At 35.3% G+C, this 21,371-nt stretch overlaps 1 protein-coding gene across 1 annotated transcript; it reads left to right on the top strand.

Annotated features, from left to right (window-relative positions):
- The first annotated feature begins 73 nt into the window (after positions 1-73).
- LOC149554189 (G-type lectin S-receptor-like serine/threonine-protein kinase At2g19130) lies at positions 74-897 on the top strand. The gene is made up of 3 exons (XM_089790480.1): positions 74-140; positions 186-303; positions 363-897. The coding sequence occupies exons 1-3, from the start codon at positions 74-76 to the stop codon at positions 895-897; spliced, it is 720 nt and encodes a 239-aa protein (XP_089646606.1).
- The last annotated feature ends 20,474 nt before the right edge of the window (positions 898-21,371 follow it).

Raw genomic sequence — 21,371 nt, 5'->3', positions numbered from 1 at the left:
GTATTTATAGTGTGTATCCAACTGAAAACTCACGGCTCTGCAGTCAAAGGTGGACACTCTCTTGGGCGAATCGATGACTAGAAATCAGACAATAATTTTGAGAAATGGCACATCTGAATTGGGATTTTTCAGCCCAGATGGTACGAGTAACTAGCATATTGGCATCTGGAATGCCAATATAACAGAGAATACGATTGTTTGGGTGGCCAACAGGGAGACTCCTGCGAGAGAAAGTCCTGGCGTTTTGAAGCTTTCAGGAGGAGGTGATCTTGGACTGTTTGACGCAATGGGTGCATCTCTTTGGTCTGCCAATGTGACCAAAAGGCTGTTTTACTAGATTCTGGTAATTTTGTGATGTTCAGTGATGCCAACAAATCTGAAGCTGTTTGGCAGAGTTTTGACTATCCCGTCGACACCTTGTTGTCAGGGATGAGCTTCGGTGGGCAGCAAAAGCTCGTCTATTGGAAAAGCCCAGTAGATCCTGCTCCTGGGATTTTCTCTTGTCAAGCAGACCCATCTGGAACCAAACAAACGGAGAAATATGGAACTTGGGACGGCAAGTCTTTCAGTGAAATCCCATGGATGATAAACCAAGTCTACTTCTACAATGTCGGCGTTGAAAGCACTCACTCTGGCTGTTATGTCAAGTATACATTGAATGGTACCAAGAATATGCTCTCACGTTTCGTCCTAACAGAGTCTGGAGGAATGCAAGCATATGATCTACTTGATGACGGTAAATGGAATATGTTCTGGTCTCGACCAGCAGAACCATGTTCCATATATGGTCTCTGCGGCGCCTACGAAATCTGCAACTCCAACAATCTTCAGTTCTGTAGCTGCGTACAAGGCTTCGCCCCAAAAGACACTCGCGCTTGGGATTCGCGAGAGTCGTGATCGAGTGGCTGTGTTCGACAGAGCCCCTTAAACTGCCATGCCAAAAATGGAAGCACCTACGGATTACGAGATCCGAGCAACAGTTTGGCTGCTGCTGAATCCGCATCGTCACACCCTCCAACGACGAAGAAAGATTGCCAGAAAGCCTGCCTCCTCAACTGCTCTTGCACTACGTTTGCTTTCAGTCCGCCTTCAGGGCCCTGCCAAATCTAGTCAGGCGATATTTTGAACTTGCGTACTTCTCTTCCATCAAAAACCAATGCAAATATTTTTATTCGAGTAGCTGCCTCTGCAGACGCTACGATCGATGGAGAGTCATGCAGATTCCTCGATTTCTCATCTAAGAATGTTTAGCTACATTGAGTTGAAGATTGCAACTAGGAATTTCAGGACAAAGCTGGGGAGCGGAGGATTTGGCACGGTGTACAAAGGACGTCTGGTAGACTGTACACTTGTGGCGGTAAAGAAGATGAACAGTGTACAGAGACAAGATGAGAAGCAATTTCGAGCAGAAATCAGCTCTCTATAACTAATTTATCGTTCTTAGTCAGGCTCCGAGGCTTTTATGCAGAAGGCAAGAGAAGGTATTTGATTTATGATTTCATGTGTAATGGCTCTCTTAGTTCCTTACTCTTCTCAAATAAATCTAAAGGTAAACATAAGGTACTCGACTGGAAGACTCGATTTGAGATCGCGTTAGGCATAGAAAGAGGATTACTTTATCTCCATGAAGAATGCAGAGATTGTATCATTCACTGCGATGTTAAGCCCGAAAATATTCTTCTCGACAATAATTTTTCGACTAGAAGTTGGCAGATTTTGGACTGGCAAAGCTTGTGGGTAGAGATTTCAGCCGTGTTCTCACTACAACAAGAGGAACGAGAGGATACTTGGCTCCAGAGTGGATCTCTGGTCTTCCCATTACTCCCAAGGTTGATGCGTACAGTTTTGGTATGATGCTTTTGGAAATCATTTCTGGCCGAACATATTATTGCGGGGTTGTTATGCATTGAAAAGTATGAGGGAGTGAGGCCGAACATAAGGTAAGTGGTGCTAATGCTGGAAGGGAAGATGCAGCCACAAATTCAGTACTATGCACTTATGGACAATCCAATAGACCAAAGAAACACTAGTAGCAGTGGCGATATATGATGTACATAGATTTCAATAGTTGTGAAAGACATGAAAATTAGACTTGCAGTGTTTTACGCACATGGATTGTGGCTACCTCTTGGTATCAACATGGAAAATGCTTTACCTTCCCAATTCTATTGTATAGTTTAGATTTTTGAAGATCTGAAAGATTAATCATTGACTATTTTTAAGCCAATAGGCTTATTTCTATTGGGCTTGCCGCCTTAATGTTGTGACATTCTGGTGTTGTCGGAAATCATTAAAATAGAATCCGGTCATTAACAGCAATCTGTAGAAAGGTCCAAAAGACATAATCAAATTTAGGATTTCTAAATCGGCTTAAATATTGTATGTCATGTAAAGATTAGTTTTAAAGCCCTTCTTGTCCAGTAAGACCATGTACGGAGCTCCTTCCTCCAAATCTTCACAATACCATTTTCCAAATTATAATTGAATAATGCAAGAAATTAGTGAAACATGTAAGGTATCACAATGGAAACTCTCAAGGGAATTCACTCTCCTTTCCTTTGCCAAATTTCTTAATGTTTGTTTTGTTATATTATTAGTCCCAGGAACTAAAGTTATTAATGCTCTATTTCTCATTAGTTCTACTTAGGTAATTGTGCACGTTCTTCAGTCTTCATTTTAACCTATAGTTGGCATGAAAAATTTCATTATACGCAATTTAGAGCATTTTAATATCTCTTTTTTCATTGGGCATGTTGCTTTTTCTCGGTGGTCTTTTTGTTTTTTAGCTTCAAAAATTGAACAAAAATAGAGTTAGGATAACTCGCAGGGACAAGAGATGTGTCTTTCTCTAGAAATTTTATGTGTCTTGTTACATGAGCTTCACGTGACTCACTCAAATAACAGGATGCTACAGATGAGGCTATTACAGATGGCTAATATCTTTCAACATGCAACATTTTATCTTTGTTAATCCATATCTGGTGAAACTTGTCAAATTCAACTAAAAAGACAAGAAGAAATTTATACCTGGCAAAAAATATTTCTACAATTTTTCGTTGGACTAACCAGACATTAAGATGGCTTTTCTGCAACAATACTAGTTAGGGTTGAGGAATTTCATGTGTTCATTAGACAATCACCAGTTTTATCTAATCCGATATGTAAATTATTACTCGCTAAACTGGTTTCTCTATGACTTGTTTGTCGTATCTTGAATTGTGTTATTTTAATATGGAGATTCAGATCTTGATTTCTTTTCTGCAAAATTTACTTGGTGTGGATTAGCGAAGCTTGTATTAAAGGATTCTTTGCATTTGGTGAGATATTTTAAAGATTGATGACAACTGAGACTTTTTTCCTTGCACAAATTCATGTTTCTAGAGAATTTCTGTTGACTTTTTTTTTTTAATATGCAACTTCATATAATTTTTTATTTTATTTTTGCTTATGTTGAGTATTTGATGGAACCATTTTTGCTGAATTTTGACTTCACGCTTAGTTAATTTTCTATGGGTTGGTGATTTGTTATTGAATTTTCTTTTTCTACCTAAAATTTCGTTGATGTTGCAGTTTTTTTTATATTGACCTCTATATCAAGTACTTTTGGAATGTTTTGAATGAGTTTAATCCACGGGTTGTTTTAATGAAACTTTAGTTGATTTTGGAACTATTTTTAAAAGTGAATGTTTGAATTGACCGAAGAAACTTTGAGCAATTTGTAAGATGAAAAGGAATCACTAAAATTGGTGCATGGGAAAATGGCTATGAAAAAGTGAAAAAAGTGTCATAATTGAATTTAAGCAATGTAAAATTTAGAAATGTGCATGTTTACCTTATAGATTTTATTAGGAAGTTGACAATACCAATTATTCTCCAAACATCTGTGAAATGGCCCCAATTGAATAGTTACATAAAACTTGTGAAAATTGTATTCAGCTATCTTTGCTACAAATTCCAAATGTATAGATGACATATATATCAATATTATTCTTTCTTGGTTTCCCTTCACATCCAATCTCAATTCATGTTATATTAAGACCAAACTTCAAACTTGGAGGGCTTTGCAGGTTGACATGTGCTCCCAAAAGGATAGCGTTGCAGGCAGGGTTGTATAGAGGACTATTTGCTATTTTGCTGGGCTCTATTGTTCTATACTGCTCATCATCCCTAATTCTATTTTTTCTTTCCAGATATTTGTAAAACTAGAAACGTCGAACAAATGGGTTGCCATTACTTTTTGGCACAAAGTTTGGATTGTAAAAGCCATCAAAATTTTGATTTGGCCTCATTGCCCTTGTTTTCTATTTGGATCTTCTGATTCATGCCTAGTCAATTGTATAATCTATAATTAGTTGATTGGAGAGAGAGAACAACATAATTTTTTGCGGGCATGATTATTTGTGAGTTGTGCAAACATAGGTAATTTTTCTCAGTTTAGAAGGTGGAGACCAACATATTTTTTTATACATGATTATTTGTGAGTTGTCCAAATAGAGATAACTTTTTTTTGTTTAGAAGGTGGGGATTAATGTTTTTGACTTGCTATTACACATTTATTGTTGCATTGGGACCTGAAAAAATTGCAAAACAAGCCCATTTATACCATAGACTGAGATAAATTCCTATTAAATCAAATTTCTAGATTTCAATTATTTTTTATCAGCTTTCAATTTTCCTAGTAGTATTTTTAATTTTATATTGAGAAAATTTGATGAAAAATAGAAAGATGAACTCTTTCTTAAAAGTGGGTGTGTCATGTTCAAGGAACCGTTAGGGTTTTTGTTGACAGTTTAAAAGATAAGATATAATTTTTAGCATTTTCTGATGTTACTAGTAGATTATTTATATATTATATTTTATTAAAGGGCTTGACTAGACACTTGGAAATGTTAAAACAATACTAGTGCCTCACATGTGCTTTCAAATTTGGCATGCATTTTTGATAGAGTTAGCCACATAAGTGTGTTTCTGACATGTCAGATAGACAGTAGGTTGTAGGATACAATAATATACTTAGTAGGACTGGTATTTTCTTCAACATATTGCATAGATAATATCTTGTCTATGTTCCCACATTTTACTTACATGTCTAGCATGGTAATTTCAATGATAATATGGCAATGCCCTACAACAATTTTATGGATAATATCTAGCTGCTAGGACACATATAATTTTTTTTCCCTTTATCTTGACACCTTTCTCCTCACAATTTTTGGTCCTAGAGGTAACTGCTCTTACTAAGAGGGTTGCATTTCTTGAATATGAGTTGTCTTATTAAAAATAACTTAAATCTCATTTTAATCCTATTAAAGAACTCTAAAAATTGTATTTTATCTATTTATCTCTCTTATGTTGCTAATATTTAGTTGTGAAGCTTTTCTTAGGAAAAAAGTAGGTGAAATTTGATTCTTACAAGAACAATTAGCAAGAATTCATCAGCTTTATGTTAGCAATCTTAGCAATGATCATTTTTGATAATAATTAAAATATAAGTTTGATAAAATTTTTTGATCTATATCTATAAAGGCTTATACAATTTAATATTTTTTTATAGATTTTTAAAGAAAATTTATAGGAAAACAAATGGAATGTCATTGATTAAAATAGTAAATATTTTTAAATAAAGAATAGATTGTGTATATAGGGATAGTCTGATTAAATTCAATTGTTGAACGTGCATTGTAATTTTAATGAAGATTTTATCAAAGTTTACAAAAATATTTGGAATAAGTTTATAAGAATATAAGACTCTTACAGTCATTTATTATTAAAATTTATTTTTCAATTGTTATTTTTGAAATAGACCGTGTAAGGATTTTTCCATCAACTTTTAGATCACATTGTATGATCCATCATTCTTTCCTTTTATTTCTCTTTCGTTCAGATGATAGATATGGAAGTATGATCTAAAAAAATATTTACATAATCATTTGTAAAACTAGCTTACCACTATTATTAAAATTCATTTCAAATAAAAATTTAAAGTATAATAAATCAAATAAAAAAATATCAACACTTTACGTAGCCAAAAGAAAAAAACTATTTAATGCGAATGGTGTGGACTAAGAAGTCATGTGACATGTCCCTTTACTGATTTTGTATGATATTTCATGCCTCTAATCATATTTTCAAGATCAAACAACTAATATCACAAAGATCCACCAAATTTCTCAAGAAACCCCAAATTGGGTATGCCAGAAATAGTGCCAAAAGCAACAAGGAGTTAAAATACAAAGACAAGCATGGGCCTTATCTAATATGCACGAGATGAGGGATTCATAGTTGAGTGTTAAAGTATCTAAATACTTACACCACCAACTCTTAAACTATATGCAAGGACAATTTTTTTAAGGCTCATCATTTGTTATATAAATTGTACTAGTAGTTACGTGCTTATATGCATGCGATGAGGAGGAGCCAATAGGTTTTATTTATCAACAAGTTGGTAGTACTGGCCGCTAAGCACATAGAAGAAGGGAAAATTGATATCAAATACAATATAGGTGTGTAAATCCTAATGAGCCTTTGATAAGCTTAATAAAGTGTGTGAAACTATTGATGACATGAGGTATTGAAATTTGGTTAGGCAATGATTCTCTTTCTATGCTTTTTCTTTTCTTTTTGCAATTTGTGGGCCATCCTTTCTAGGCAGATCAATGTAACTTGGGATCTTTGACAAGATTAGGTATTATATTGGAAGTGGCCTTTATAGATTCTGACCAAGGAGAAAACAGTGATATTGTAACTTCATATTTGATCTATTTGAAATACTATAATTTTTTTGTATTGTTGAATGATATATTAAATAAATCCCCTCAATCAATATTTTAAAGTAATCTAATAATTATCCTTATGAATGCTTTGAGAATCTTTATTAATAATATATGAGGTTCATTAGGGTTTACAAATCTATTCTTGTGTTACTCATAATTGCATTTTTCATGTGCTTCTCTTTCCTTATTTCTGCTTTTTTTTTCTGAATACCTTTACCGTTGAGTTGTTTGTTTTTGTCCTATTTAAATTGTACACCGAGTCATTATCTTATAGATGGAAAGATGACTTTATTTATTTTATTAAAATAAATAAGAAGTCTACGTGTGTTACTTGACAAAGGATTATAAACAATGTTAAGTGTTAGTTGAATTAAATATATGTTTTGGATAAAGCTATTTTTAATCTAATGATAAAATTATATGAAATTATTATTTATAAATAATAATATGACTTATTCTAATGGAAATAAAGTATTTAATAATCACTTTAATATTTTAGTAAATAATCAATTCAGTATTTTCAAAATATTTTTTTATTATATTTATCTTTTATTAATATAATAATAAATGTTAAATAATTTTTTAAGAAATATAATTAAAGTATCTAATAATGATTTTTTTTTATGTTGTGTTGTATTTAGGTAAGAATTAGTTTTATTTACTTAAATGTAATAGCTAAAAGTTTTAGTAAATAAATAGAATTTAAATAATTGATAAAAATCTATCTAAACTAAGAGTGTTTATTATGCCAAGGTCTATATTTTTTTAGATATCATTAATTAATATTCTATCAAATTGATACTTATATTTCAGTGGATATTATGTATATTGTTTTTAGTATTAATTATAATTTTTGGTAATTATTTAACTTAACATTGATAAAAAGATTTAAAAAAAATAAATGTGATAAATATTTTTGATTAGCTATTATTTTTTATAAAAGAGTTATAAATAATGATGAAAAAATATATAAAGAGTACAAACTAGAATATTAAATACAAAAGAAGTCACTTATTTCAAATGTAACAATATTAAATAACTTATTTTTCCTTCTTAAAATTGATTTTTCAGATAAAATTAGTAAAATAATTTTTTTTTAAATCAATTAAAAATATTATAAAGATTTAAATAAATAGAAATGATTATTTATTAAAAAATAATAATTTACAATGAATTATTTAAGATATTTTTTTTTCTTAAATATCAATCATAAAATGGTCAACTTACATTACATTTTAATTTTTTTACTATTATAAAAATTAGATATATATTTACATTTGAAAATTAAATATTAATTAAATGAGAAAATGTCTTTTTGTAATTATAATTTTTAATGAGTAAAATTTATGAATTATATGGTCCAATATTGATTATGAAAAATTCTAATATTATTAAAAGTAAAAATAAAAATAAAAATAATAAAAATATATTTTAAATAGTCAATATTATAAAACTAATTAAATTCACCTAGTAAAGGAAGAACATTAGTAATGACAATTAGATTGAACAATGATCCTAATAGTTAAATACTTGAAGATTATTTTGTGATTGGGATTATGTTGGTTTTTGACTCACTTTGTGTCTTTAGTCTAGAATATTCACTATAAAAGATATTAATAGTTCATTTCTCTCTTTCAAACTATTCCCAAGAAACCAACAATTCTCAAAGTTCTCATGACTTTAGTAGTACAATAATCATAAGCTACCTAACTAAATGTTGGCTTCCATTCTTCCTACACTTCCAACATCTACTCTCAAGCACCCAAGGGTTCTTGTGGTTCTAGAATGTTACAAGCACAACAACGATAATTAGAACAAACCAAGATAAAAATACTCTTTCAACACACACTAAAGTTACTTGACCATTTTCTCATTGCTAATTTGTAACCACAAATCTAATAGAAGGAAAAATTCTAAAACCATATGTAAGTTTTTCTTTAAAATTTATATGTAATATGCTCTACAAACTGAGGTAGCTAAATTGTTTTCCACAAATGCAACTATAAATATAATAAAACTACTCAAAAATATCTTGGTTATATGTAATATAATAAACTAATAGATTGTTACTTTCTTTCAAAAACTATTCCCAAACAACTATTACCTCTGGTTTTACCACCAAGGATTTAGATTCAAACGCACGGCTTATTCAACGGTTAGTCTCAGAGTTGGTATTTTAATGCTACGACCCGCGAGTTTTTTGGCCGACAGATCTAAGCGGTATCGACGGTTGGCGCCATCGCGCTATAAAGAAAATGCATGATATTTATGATAGCGCGATGACGCCCTGAGGACACGTTGCAGAGGCGGGTCCAGCGTTCGACGGGTCGAAAAAGTTCCACGGTGCCTTGTCCGCTATGTCACTATTGCATTCTATCTAAAAATTCTCGATGGCGACATAGCGCCCGTGCACCACGTGTCCTGGCGGGGCCACATTCCATGCTGCCAGTGCAGTTAGATTTAAGTGACCAATAGACCAATGAGGAGACGTCACGTATCAACGGGCCCGACGAATCATGAGAAAAGGAGGGTCGTGGGAGGGAGAGTTTTGTGACTGTCGGATTGGAAAGGATCGACGGCAGGCACAATCTCACCATGGAGAAACTGCGTGAATTTTATGATAGCGAGTTAGCACCCATGCGCCATGTGTCCTGGTGGAACCATGTTTCATACAGCTGGCGCAGTAAGGATTAAGCGATCGTCGAGCCAATAGGGAAATGCCACATATGCCGCGGGCCCAGTGATTCACAAGGGAAAGGGGTTGCAGAATGACGAGTCTCCATGATCGTTGGATCGAGGCTGATCGACGGTAGGTGCCATCGCGCTATGGCAAAGATGTGCGAGGGTTATGTTGGCGACACAATGCCTTGTTGACACGTGTCCTATCGGTGCAGTCGAGGATGGCGATTGGCAGTTAGTGTAACCGTCACAGTCATGATAGTATTCAAGGTGGCGCGATTAGTCCAATGAAGGGTGGTCAACCGCGGGAGGACCTCCAGGTGGAAAAATAAAGAAATGCAATTGGCCCGCGCAACCTAGTTGACGCATAGGGAGCTTGGTTGACCTTTTTGACTTCGACGGATTCATGAACCAAGAAGCGAAGATAATCGATTTTGTCATGCAATCTGATCTCCATGATCAATCTCGACCTACCAGAGTAAATGTAAAACACAGAATGACACTCCATCCATTTGTTGATCCATCTACCAGGTCAGAGCATAGTTATGGTGCCATTTTCAGTCTTCTCAGGACATTATTGGTGAAAGAGATCAGATTTTCTTGAGATTTTTTCCATGATTGTCTTCCACAGGACTTAATGGCAGGTAGTTGCAGGGTCATTTCAGCAGTAAAAGATCTTAGTTACGCTGGAGCTATAAAGGCAGATTTTGTACATTTTGTAAGGGTCGACTCTTCTTGATTTTCTCGGCTACTGCTTGTAGACTTGCAGTGTAAAATCCCTTTTTCTCTGAGCTAGATAAACATCCTGTATCATCTCTTTCAACCATCAACGTATATGTGTATCGTTTTGCCTCTCGTTGATGCATTGTTGAGACCAGTGGTCTGCATACTGTATCTATCTTTGGCCTATTGAATAATATACAAGTGAAATCTTCTATTCCTGGTGTTATTCAGTTGGTCTCCTGATCTGTATGTGGCTGTTGGTGGATATAAGTCTGAATGAATGTATGACCTTGAATGTTACCCTAGTTCCGTAGTGCATATATGGGCAGAAGATGAGTCTGAACACTCTGTTTTGGTGCATCACCGCCTTAGATTAGACTAGGTAGATTTGCTTTAATGCTCTCTTTCTCCCTTTCCCTTCTAAGAATAGATAGGTGCACCCTGACAGTAAGAGGAAGCCGGCCTTCCCCGGAGACTCAACCTCGCAGTTCAAGTCCCACAGCTTGTAGGTTGTTTCCATGTTTCACTAGGTTGTCCTCACGCATAGGCCTTGGACAAGGGTGCAAACCTAAGTGACAACAGTTTTTGGCACGCCCAGTGGGACTCATATCAGAAGATTTTAGGTCTACTGTTGTCAAGAAACTTTACTGTCAAATCTACTTACACTTGATATATTAAGGGTGATAATGCTTCGAGGGATTGGAAGCATGTTTTTCATTTGTGGATCTTGCCAAAGATCAATTTCTTTTGGTGGAAGACCTTGCATGGGAGAATCCTCACCACCAATAACCTACAAAAGAAAGGCCTACAGTTGGCTAATTGTTGTGTGCTATTTTATAATGCTATTGAATCCATCCAACACTTTCTCATTCTTTGCCGCAATGCTCAAGAAATATAGAGGGAGATTCTATCTAAATGGGAGGTTCAATGGTGCTTTAATGAGGATCTCCACTAGTTTGTGGATTGGAGAGGCCCATCCAACCATCCATTTCTTAGATCCCTCTAGAAAATTACCCCTCTTTTGTGTGTTGGCAAATTTGGGAGGAATGAAATGACCGTATCTTTCATAATGAATCAGCCCCCCCTTTGGTGGTTGTGATACAACTGATGAAGCTCCTAAAGGAATGTAGTGATATCTAGCACTGGAAACCCCCACCAAACACTGCCCACCCCCCAAATGTCTATAATACCAAATGGGCTAATTCATGGGACCTGAACCATAAGGTGGCGAGATTCGATAGGTCTAAAATTGATGCTAGACGCAAAATAGTGTGGAAACCTCCCCCTGCTTCATGGATGAAACTTAACTTTGATGGCTCTATCATTATTAGAAGGACTAAAGTTGGTGGGTTTATCTAGGATGGAATGAGAAAGTTGGTGGTGGCCTCCAAAAATTGTGGAAGGGGATCAAATAATGAAGCGAAAGCCTTGGCCCTTCTGTTCAAAATTAGGATAGTGGTAACTAGAAGAATTGACAGGTTAATTGTTGAGGGGGATTCTTTGTTAATTATAAAACATGTTAAGGGGGGTGGAAGTAGTAACTAGAAGATTAAATTGATCATTCAAGAAATTTGTACCTTGACAAGTGGACTTCAAGAGGTTCATGTGGACCATATTTATTGGAAAGGCAACAATGTGGAAGATGACCTAAAAAATGGGACATAGCTTTGATGAGATGAAAAACTAGGATTCAACCAAATCCCACTATCCACCCAATGACTCATGGATAGTGAAAATATTCATTGTGGCATGGTATGAAGAGGTATAATAGGTGGCATAGTTTCATTGACCCTAGAGGCTAGGACACTCTTTGGGTTAAGTATAGTAATTAAATTAAAGAAAGAAAGGGTCTTGAAATTATTTCCCTTTGTGGAATTCCCACTGATAATATTTATGATGAAGGTGAGAGGACATTTCATGAGGATCTTCTCAAAGGATTACAGCCACCGAGGATAGGGGTATTGAAAGATAATAATGACAATACCCTTATGTATCATATTACAAGATGGGGGTACATCTGGCATTTCTTAAGAATGATGAGAAAGGTGTCCTTCATATGTGTAGAGATAGGGTGGAAGTTCAAAAATGTGACACCTTGTGATCATAATATAGGAATCAATTATTACCAAGAGTTCATTCTTAGTAATATAATCTTTAAAATCCTTTGTTTTCAAGCTCCATTCAATAACAAGGGTATGTCGGTGGAAATTGAGACTTTGGTGATTGATTTTGGAGAAGGCAACATGGATGCCAACTTGAACCATATTAATCCTGATAAAATTGAATACTTCATCAGAGATAGTGATGCAACATGGGTCTATTTGTTGGAAGTTAGCCTCTTTCCATTCATGGAGGGTATTGAAGGGTTTGATGAGCATGAGTCCTTGCAATTTGTGGGCTCCTGGGCTAACAGAAAGGTGACCATCAATGGGATTTCCTTTGAAATTTTAGAGGATCTCATAGTGAAGGTGGTGGCATGTCTCTTGAAGGTAAGAACTAGCATAAGCAACCTAAAGATTTTGATGAAACGAGCCTGTAGAAAGTTTTTTGCCCTAAGTAGGAACCTGTGTGCATTTGCAATGGCTTCTCTATAGAGAACCTACCTAAGCCTTGGGATGTTGTGTGCTACTCCATCTACATTACACTTGAACACCACTTTTAGGTGCTTTATTATTATCACTTCCCCATCTTAAATCATTTCAGAAATCATGATTGAATCTATAAGAATTTTCCTTAGGGAAAAATTCACCCAAGGTTAAGGAGCACAAACACAAGCACAACTATAGACCAAGAGAATATGATCAGTATGAAAATGCTTTCTATTATCAGAAGCATGTACATACACACTAGGAGAACCTGTATATAAAGGCCTCTAAGATGCATCTAGAATGTGTCTAGAATGTACTAGGAGATAAGCATGAAAACTAAGCACATATCCTCCACAATAAGAGCATAAGCATGATGAGGTGTCTAGAATGTTGTAGACTCCATGTGCTCAAATAATGTGCTAACTCCTAAGTGTAGACAACATGTGCATAATTAGAGTGCAAACTCATGTGTTGTCAACATGACAACTCACAAGAGTATGCATAATCCTAGGTGAGAATAAATAAATAATAAAATATACACATTAACCTAAGTAAATTTAAGTAAGTGTAAATAGTAAATACTTATTTATACCAACACCCCCCCCCCCCCCTTAAGTGCAACTTAGGGGAATGCCCTTAAGTTTACATAATCTAGGATAAAATGCAAGATGGGTCCCAGCTACTAGGCCATGCTAGGTACCCATGTACATAATGATATGCAATCTCTCATAAAGTGGTGAAAGACGAAAAACCTCATGGGAAAAACCCTCCCCCAAAAGGAGAGATGAAAAAAACACACACAATTTATAGATGCATGGAGTAATCAAGACACCTCATTATGACATACATCTAGTATATACATAAGAGAAAAATGAGAAGAGAAAGAGAGATAGGATAAGCTCCCGCCCAAAAGAAGAATGCCTGCCACTAACTACTCTGATGAAGAAGCTGATCCAAGACTGCAGAATGGTGTTCCTCCCCTTAGTAAGTAACAATGCCAAAGGTACAAATGAGACACATCTGCTATGCGTGGAAAGAATCTCATAAATAAGTGATGTCTCTGAAACCTGCTCAACTGGCTGAAGAACCTATCTCAAAGAACTGTCTATCTCCTCAACTAATGAAGAACCCTTCTGCAACTTTTGGTCATAAGTATCCACAATCACTTTAACTTGTGACAATAAATCATGCAGAGAATGAACAAGAGGGTCAGATGGAGCCCTTGTAACAACTGAAGAAGGTGTTGTTGCATCAAGAAGAAGAGGCAAATCATCAATATTGTCCCCCAAATTTGTCACTATTGTTGGACCTAGAAGACTAAATGTATCATATTGTGCTTGACCTATCACTGTGGCTATATAGGCATCTAGATAATATTGATGTCATGACCTCTCGTTGCAATTGTCAATAGAACCCTACATGTCTAAATCTATTGAAGCACTATCATTGGTGTCACTGTCAGTTTCCACACTGTATGATGTGTGGAGAGGATTAGAGGACAAGTTGGGTGAACTTTCCTCAAAGTGTACATCCTTCTCCACAAAAATATGATGTGTCTCTAGATCCATGAGTCTGTATGCCTTCACACTATCTTCATAACCAATGAAAGTACAAGGCCGAGGTGACTGTGTCTTGCATCCCTTGGAGGATCTATTTGCCATGCAAGACAACCAAAGACTCTAAAATGTCTCACATTTGGTTTTTTGCCACACCATGGCTCAAAAGGAGTCTTGCCATCTAAGGCTAGATGAGGAGACCTGTTTAGAATGTGAGTGGCACTACTGATTGCTTCAACTTCTAATGATGGATCTAGAGACTTGGCCTATATCATACAACTTGCCATGGACTTAAGAGTGTGGATCCTCAATGCTACAACATCTATCTTATGTGGATTGAATGCTGGTGGATTCTGAAGATCAATTCCCTCAAGTCTACAAAAGTGTTTTAGTCTTTTGTTCACATATTTTCTTTTATTGTCCATCTAAAGAAATTTGATGGCTTTCCTCAATTTTTATTCAACATGAGTCTTGAAGGCTAGAAATTTGTCCAACACTTCATTCTTATGATGAAGAAAGTAGACCCAAGTGTATCTTGAAAAGTCATCAAAAAAAGTAAGTATGTAGTGACCCTGGTTGACTAAAGTTATTGCAAAAGGTCCTACTAATACCATGTGAACCATTTGAAGAACAACTGGTGCTTTTGAAGACTTCCCTTTATGTAACTTCTCCTTTGGATGCATATCCACTAAATCTGTTGAACATTCATCATGGGAAAAGTTGATTTTGGGTAGACCTTTGACCATTCTATTTGTGCAAAGTTGTTGAAGATAGCAGAAGGAAAGATGTCCATACCGCTCATGCCATAATTTGATTGTTGAATTTGATCATGATAACAAGGCTTGTGAAGGAGACTTGGGCACAAAATGGGAGAAAGAATACAACCTTTTTTCATGATTCACTTTCCCCGCTACAACCAATGAGTCATATTTTATACTGTGCACTTGTACCAAGTCTAGAAGGAACTCAACTCTATGACCATCTCCAAGGTGAGTGATTTGGTAAATCAAGAGGAGATTAGAACTTAGGTTTGGAACATAAAGAACATCTTTAAACTCTCCATTTTCCATTTCCACATTTCCTTTCCCTTCAACTTGCATTTTTGTATCATCTTCCATGAAGATGTGTGGTACCTTTGACTGCTTCAATGAAGAAAAATATTCCTTTGAAGAACCCATGTGATAGGAGGCACCTGAGTCAAGTATCCATTTCATTGAAGAATTTGAATTTTCCATGAGTGCTTGCCCTTTGCCCTTTGAATTTGAAGAAGACCCTTTATCCTTATAAGCATTAGGCAATGGAACATTATGTTTCTTCATGATGTTGGTCAACTCATTAATCTTTTTATGATAACACTCATGTTCTTCATGACCCCATTTCTTGCAATAGGCACACTTTTTTTTCTCCTTATCGTTGTCCCCCTTCTTGTTGGAATTCGAGGAAAACTTGCCATGTTGATTGGATTGTGGTGTTGTCTTTTTTTCTTGTTCTAATTTATTGTTCTTACACTTCTTATTCTTACCTTTTCCTTTATTTGAAGATTAGCTAGCTGAATTTTGAGAACCCTCCTTATTGGCCACCAATTCTTTAGACTTAGGTGATTTGAGAATTCTCATTGCTATCAACTTCTTTTCTTCTCTATCCAACAGATCAACATATTCATCAAAAGAGACTTTCTTATAGGTAGACCCTAATGTAGTCTTTAAGGTGCTATAAGAAGAAACAAATATGGAATACTCCAATGGCTGCTTGTTATGAATAAGATAGATCAACCTGTCATCTTTAATAGGGTTCCCACAATCAGTAAGCTTTTTCCTTAGTTCATTCAGCTTAATGATGAAATCCTATATATAATCAAATGAATTAGGATCTAAGGAGACAAGCTCATCTTCAATTTTGAAAGCATCCTCTTAAAACACTTTATCATATAGGTTTTTGAGGTTATCCCAAGCTTGCTTGGATGTAGAAGACTTCCGAATTTGATACATTATCTTTTCATCAACCCCCAAACAGATATCACCTAGGGCTTTCCTACCCATGGCCTCCCAAGTTGAGATATTACTTGCCAATACATTATCACTTGTTGGTTTAGGAAGGGTACCATCTACATATTGAGAAACTCTATTATTCATTAAATGACACCACATTTTGATGGACCATGTAGCATAGTTGTTAGGAGTTAATTTAGGAAACTTAATATTTCCCATGATGCAAAAAATGAAAGAAAACTATAGAAAAGAAGGAACACAACACCAAGAACACCCCCCCTTTTCACTAAAGCAAGAAAACCCCCCAAAAGAGATGCTTTTGGCAATTTATAAGTAGTGCAATTACAATGGCCACTTACCAATTTTGGCCTTTGTAGACTTCTAATTTTACTTGTTACAACCTCTTCATAGATTAGAAATCTAGAACTTTACAATGCACAAAAATTTTTAAGCAATACAAAGCAAAGAAAGTCCCTATTTCTGAAAGTGATACTTTTGTCCACACAAACCTACAATCTAATTGCAGATCTAGAAAGTAGACAAAAAAAAATGCACTTCCAAAAAAGAAAAACCTAATTTCGAGTCCAGATGTGTCTGTACGGAACAATTGAAGTTGCAAAATGTAGGATTGGATAGGTTCAATCACCAAAAGATGCAATTTCTGACAAATCTATACACCAAAACTAGAAAAGAGCTAAACCACTAAAAAGTTAAAGAAATTCTACCAAAAAAAAAAAAAAATTGCACCTGAATTGGAGTCTGGATGACTAAGATATGGCCTCCCAAAGTGGGACTGCAAAATCAAAACTCAATTTGGAGAGGGGTTGCTTTAGAAAAAGATGGGGTTAAATTTGATGGTCATACAGTCATTGCAATAGTTCAAATTTTCCCTAGAATGATGATCGAATGACTGCCAAATTTATGCTCAGGAATTGGATGATGTCAACAATTATCAGGCTTGTGATGATGTCAGCATGATATCAGCATCCTACGTGGTGGTACAGACCACACGAAACTGTACAAAAAATGCTGATGGGGCAGGGTATGATGGCTAACTAGATGGTGACATGTATGTCTAGTCACTGTTGATGTGGGTGTTGGTCAGAGGTATAGTCACTGCTAATTGGTGGCATACATCAAGCTGACTCAAATCTAACTAGGCACTAATTGGATGCCACGTGTTCTTCAGATATGACACCACATGTATGGCCTAATGTTTTGAACGTCGCCAATCAAAAAAAAAATTGCCAAAATTCTCGAATGCGGGTGCTGAAAAAATCTATACGATGCCAAAAGAGATGTTGTAGGCTACCAGAGAACTCACAAATAATCCAACATTTGTAGGTTGAAGACTCCCAAGGGAGTTTAAATACCACATCCCGTAGATACAAAATAAAATTTGTGAGCAGTGGTTAGATATTGGCCGTCGATTTGTGAGTTCCCACGGAGTTGGAGCAACCGAACTTTGTGGTCGGAGGGTGGAGATAAGTTCTGATTGTTGATAATTTGTGTTCGAGTTCCTAGAATATTTGTTGTAACCTAAGGAATATTGAGACCGTTGATTAAGGAATATAAGCCTATAAAAATAGAATATTCTCCCAAATCGTAAGGCCAAGGTGTGATTGCCTGGTTCTGCAAAAAAAATTTCTCTACTAGCCTGATTGGGCAAAAAAAATTAAAATATCCAATTCAAAAATAAATTGTAGAGATTAAATTATTCAGATCTGAAATAATTGAAATGTACAGGTCAATTAGATCATACCTAGTTTGCAAATCAGTGCCTTCGGGTGCTAGTTTGCAAAAAAATTTGCCTCACAATTGACTTTAGCCCAACATAGGCAAATTTATATCCAATTTTCACTGAATCGATGTTCTAGATGCAATGGTGAGGTTAAATCTAGCTCTATATGCTCTCAATTTTTGTAGATTCTTCAAATTCGGGTTGAGGTGTTGAAGCAATTATGGTCTCAAATGGCTATGTGAAGAGAATCTCCATGAGCTCTGATACCATGTAAGAATTTGTCTTAGGGAAAAATTCACCCAAGATCAAGGAGCACAAACACAAGCACAATTGTAGACCAAGAGAGTATGATCAATATGAAAGTACTTTCTATTATTAGAAGCATGTACATACACACTAGGAGAGCCTATATATAAGGGCCTCTAAGATGCATCTAGAATGTGTCTAGAATGTACTAGGAGATAAGAATGACAACTAAGCACATATCCTCCACAATAAGAGGATAAGCATGATGAGGTGTCTAGAATGTTGTAGACACCATGTGCTCAAATAATGTGCTAACTCCTAAGTGTAAACAACATGTGCATAATTAGATTGCAAAATCTTGTGTTGTCAACATGACAACTCACAAAAGCACGCATACTCCTAGATGACTAATAAATAAATTATAAAATATATGCATTAATTTAAATAAACTTAAGTGTAATTAGTAAATACTTATTTACACCAACATAATCTCTTTCCTGCATCTTATTTTGCATTCTATGGAGGATAGTGTGCTTAATGTCTACAAAAAGAGGGAAGAAAGGAACCCATTTTATATTTTATACCAGCCCTTCATGTTCAATCTTTACAAAATTTTAATAGGCCCTCAACCCTTTTGGTTAATCCCCTAACCAGTGTTACTCCCGAGGTCTCCACTAACTTGAGCCCTGTGTTGGCCTTGAATAGAGTTGTCAAAAAATCTCCTAGAACTAGAAAGGACATTAGTATTATTGACTATGATATTGATACTGGAGGTAGTATTAAAGTCACTAGGAGATCTAGCAAGAGGCTAGAAATGGAGAAATTTAGAACCCCCCAAAAAGGAAGTAGTTCAAAATTCATGTAGATAGAAACTAGACCTATGAGGAAGAGGAAAATAAAATTGATTCAACCTGGCTCTAGGAGTAAGGACAACTATAGCCCTTCCTATGTTTCTAATACCCTGGAAGGTAACCCATCCCTAGACAAGAGCTTGGATGAGGATACCACCTCCCCCATGAAGCTGGAAAAGAGGGATGGGGGAAGATGGAAGGTCTCCACTAGGAAAAAGAGAAAAGTAAAACCAGGATGGATAGGATGGAGTAACCTATGAATGATTTGACTGATAACCAAGAGGCCTTGTACACAAATTTGAGACCCTTTTGGAGTTCGCTACAAAGGTTATGCATTCGACAACCACTACTATGTATTTTCTACAGGTTAACAATGAGGAGAAGGAGGCCAAAAAAGAAAGCAAAAGCACCTACTCTCTCTATAGCTTCTTAGTGGATGACTAGTTCAAGACCTTGTTGGACATATCTGTGAAGGAGGAGGATGACAAGTCTATTAAGGAGTGTAGACACCTATAAGCCTTTAGAAAATAAAGTATTTTTATTTTTTGAAAAATTTCTGATGACATCATCATTTATTAATTAATTAATTATTTAATTAATTAATTAATTTTTATGCCATTAAATCCCTTTATCTTAATTAAAAATATTTAATTAAGGAATCCCTCCCAAAAATGTTTAAATCTTATCTAAACATTATTTCCTTATTTATTAATTATTTAATTAATAAATTGACCAAAAAATCCAAAATAAATAAAAAAATTATTTTTTTCCCAAAACTTGGCCAATTTCCTTAAGACCACTAACCTCTTCCAAAATCTTCTAATCTTTCTTTAATTTTAATTAAAGGCTAATCCCATCATTTCCTACCCCTAATCCCAACTCAAAATATTTAATTAAGATTAAATATTAATCCTCATGTTTATTAAAAAAGTTTTAATAAATATCTCCTCAACCCAAACCCTTGAAATAAATAAAACTTTATTTATTTCCTAAAAATCTAATTTATCCTCATCCTAAGAAGTTCTAGACTCTTCTAGAAAGTCTTCATCCTCATCCTAGGAAATTCTAGACTATTCTAGAAAGTCTTTATCCTCATCCAAAGTCTAGACTCTTCTAAAAGATGTCTTTAAACCTAATCCTAATCCCCTCCTAACCTTGTCACATTCTCTAAACATGGGTTAAGACTTACTAACCCAAGCCAAAGTTAACAAATATCTCCTCCTTCACCCACCCTCATTAAATGCCATCTGCTTGCCTATCCCTAAGCTAATCCTAAACCATCCTAATCCATCCTCTAATCATTTGCACAATCCTAAGCAAGCTCAAAACCCTCCTAATCAAGCCCAAGTCGAAATTGCTCTCATCTCCCTCAAAATATCTCAACCATAAAACATTATGAAGCCCACAAGGTCATAAATGACTCTTCCAAGCCCTTTTATTGCTCTTACAAGCCATTATGAGGGTCTTTATGAATATTTTATCCCTTGAGCCTCCTTTGTTGACTCATCCTTCCCCTTTCCTCCATTCTCTCACCCTGTGACATGTGTCACTACCTGATTGCCTGTAAGGAAGCACAATCTATGTGCTCTCTTCTCAAATAATCTGACCCCTCCATGAGATTTTTCCTATCCTTGCATCTTAGCCCTCAATCCCTCAAGCCTCTTGCCTATAAATTGGATACTTCCCCTTTGCAAAATAACACAATCCATGAAGTAAAGTCATAATGCCATTTTACATCAAAACCATACACTCATACCCAAATTCTAACTCCATTTGAAGTCCTTTTTGAAGCATAAGCTTGAGCATACATCCTATCTATTTAGACAAAGCCACTCAACAAGAGAGCTTCTCATTGAGAGAGTCCATTAATGGCTCATATTCTCAATTGAGAGTTCATCTTAGTCTATCTTGAAGTTTATGAATTTTTTTTAGTGTGTAGAAGCTTTATTTAAATTTGGTTTCTATTAGCATACTAACATTGCTCATATACATTTTGGCACGCCCGGTGGGACCCCGCATGGGTCATCTTCATTAGCTTTTTAGTCAAGTTTTGTATGTCATTTGCTAATTTTGCTTGTTTTTGTGATTGGTAGGATTGTATAAATTGGTTTTGTAAGTCCACATGAGCATGAAGAAGACAAAGGAACTCATAGTCTATCTCATAGTATTTGCAGATTTTTCAAGCTTATAGGTGGACAAAGCACTTGGAATTCTTCTTCCTCTTCT

The sequence above is a fragment of the Cupressus sempervirens genome, chromosome 6, assembly GCF_028749045.1.
Source record: "Cupressus sempervirens isolate cs-2001-9-10 chromosome 6, ASM2874904v1, whole genome shotgun sequence".
Classification (NCBI taxonomy): domain Eukaryota; kingdom Viridiplantae; phylum Streptophyta; class Pinopsida; order Cupressales; family Cupressaceae; genus Cupressus; species Cupressus sempervirens.
The sequence above is the reverse complement of the archived record's forward strand: the minus strand, read 5'-3'. Positions and strand labels throughout refer to the sequence as shown.

Excerpts from the sequence above, each read along its gene's own strand:
- LOC149554189 (XM_089790480.1), top strand. The coding sequence starts at position 74 with ATGACTAGAAATCAGACAATAATTTTGAGAAATGGCACATCTGAATTG. Across the intron at positions 141-185 it reads GGGATTTTTCAGCCCAGATG|AGAATACGATTGTTTGGGTG; the intron begins GTACGAGTAACT and ends CCAATATAACAG. Across the intron at positions 304-362 it reads GCAATGGGTGCATCTCTTTG|TGATGCCAACAAATCTGAAG; the intron begins GTCTGCCAATGT and ends TGTGATGTTCAG.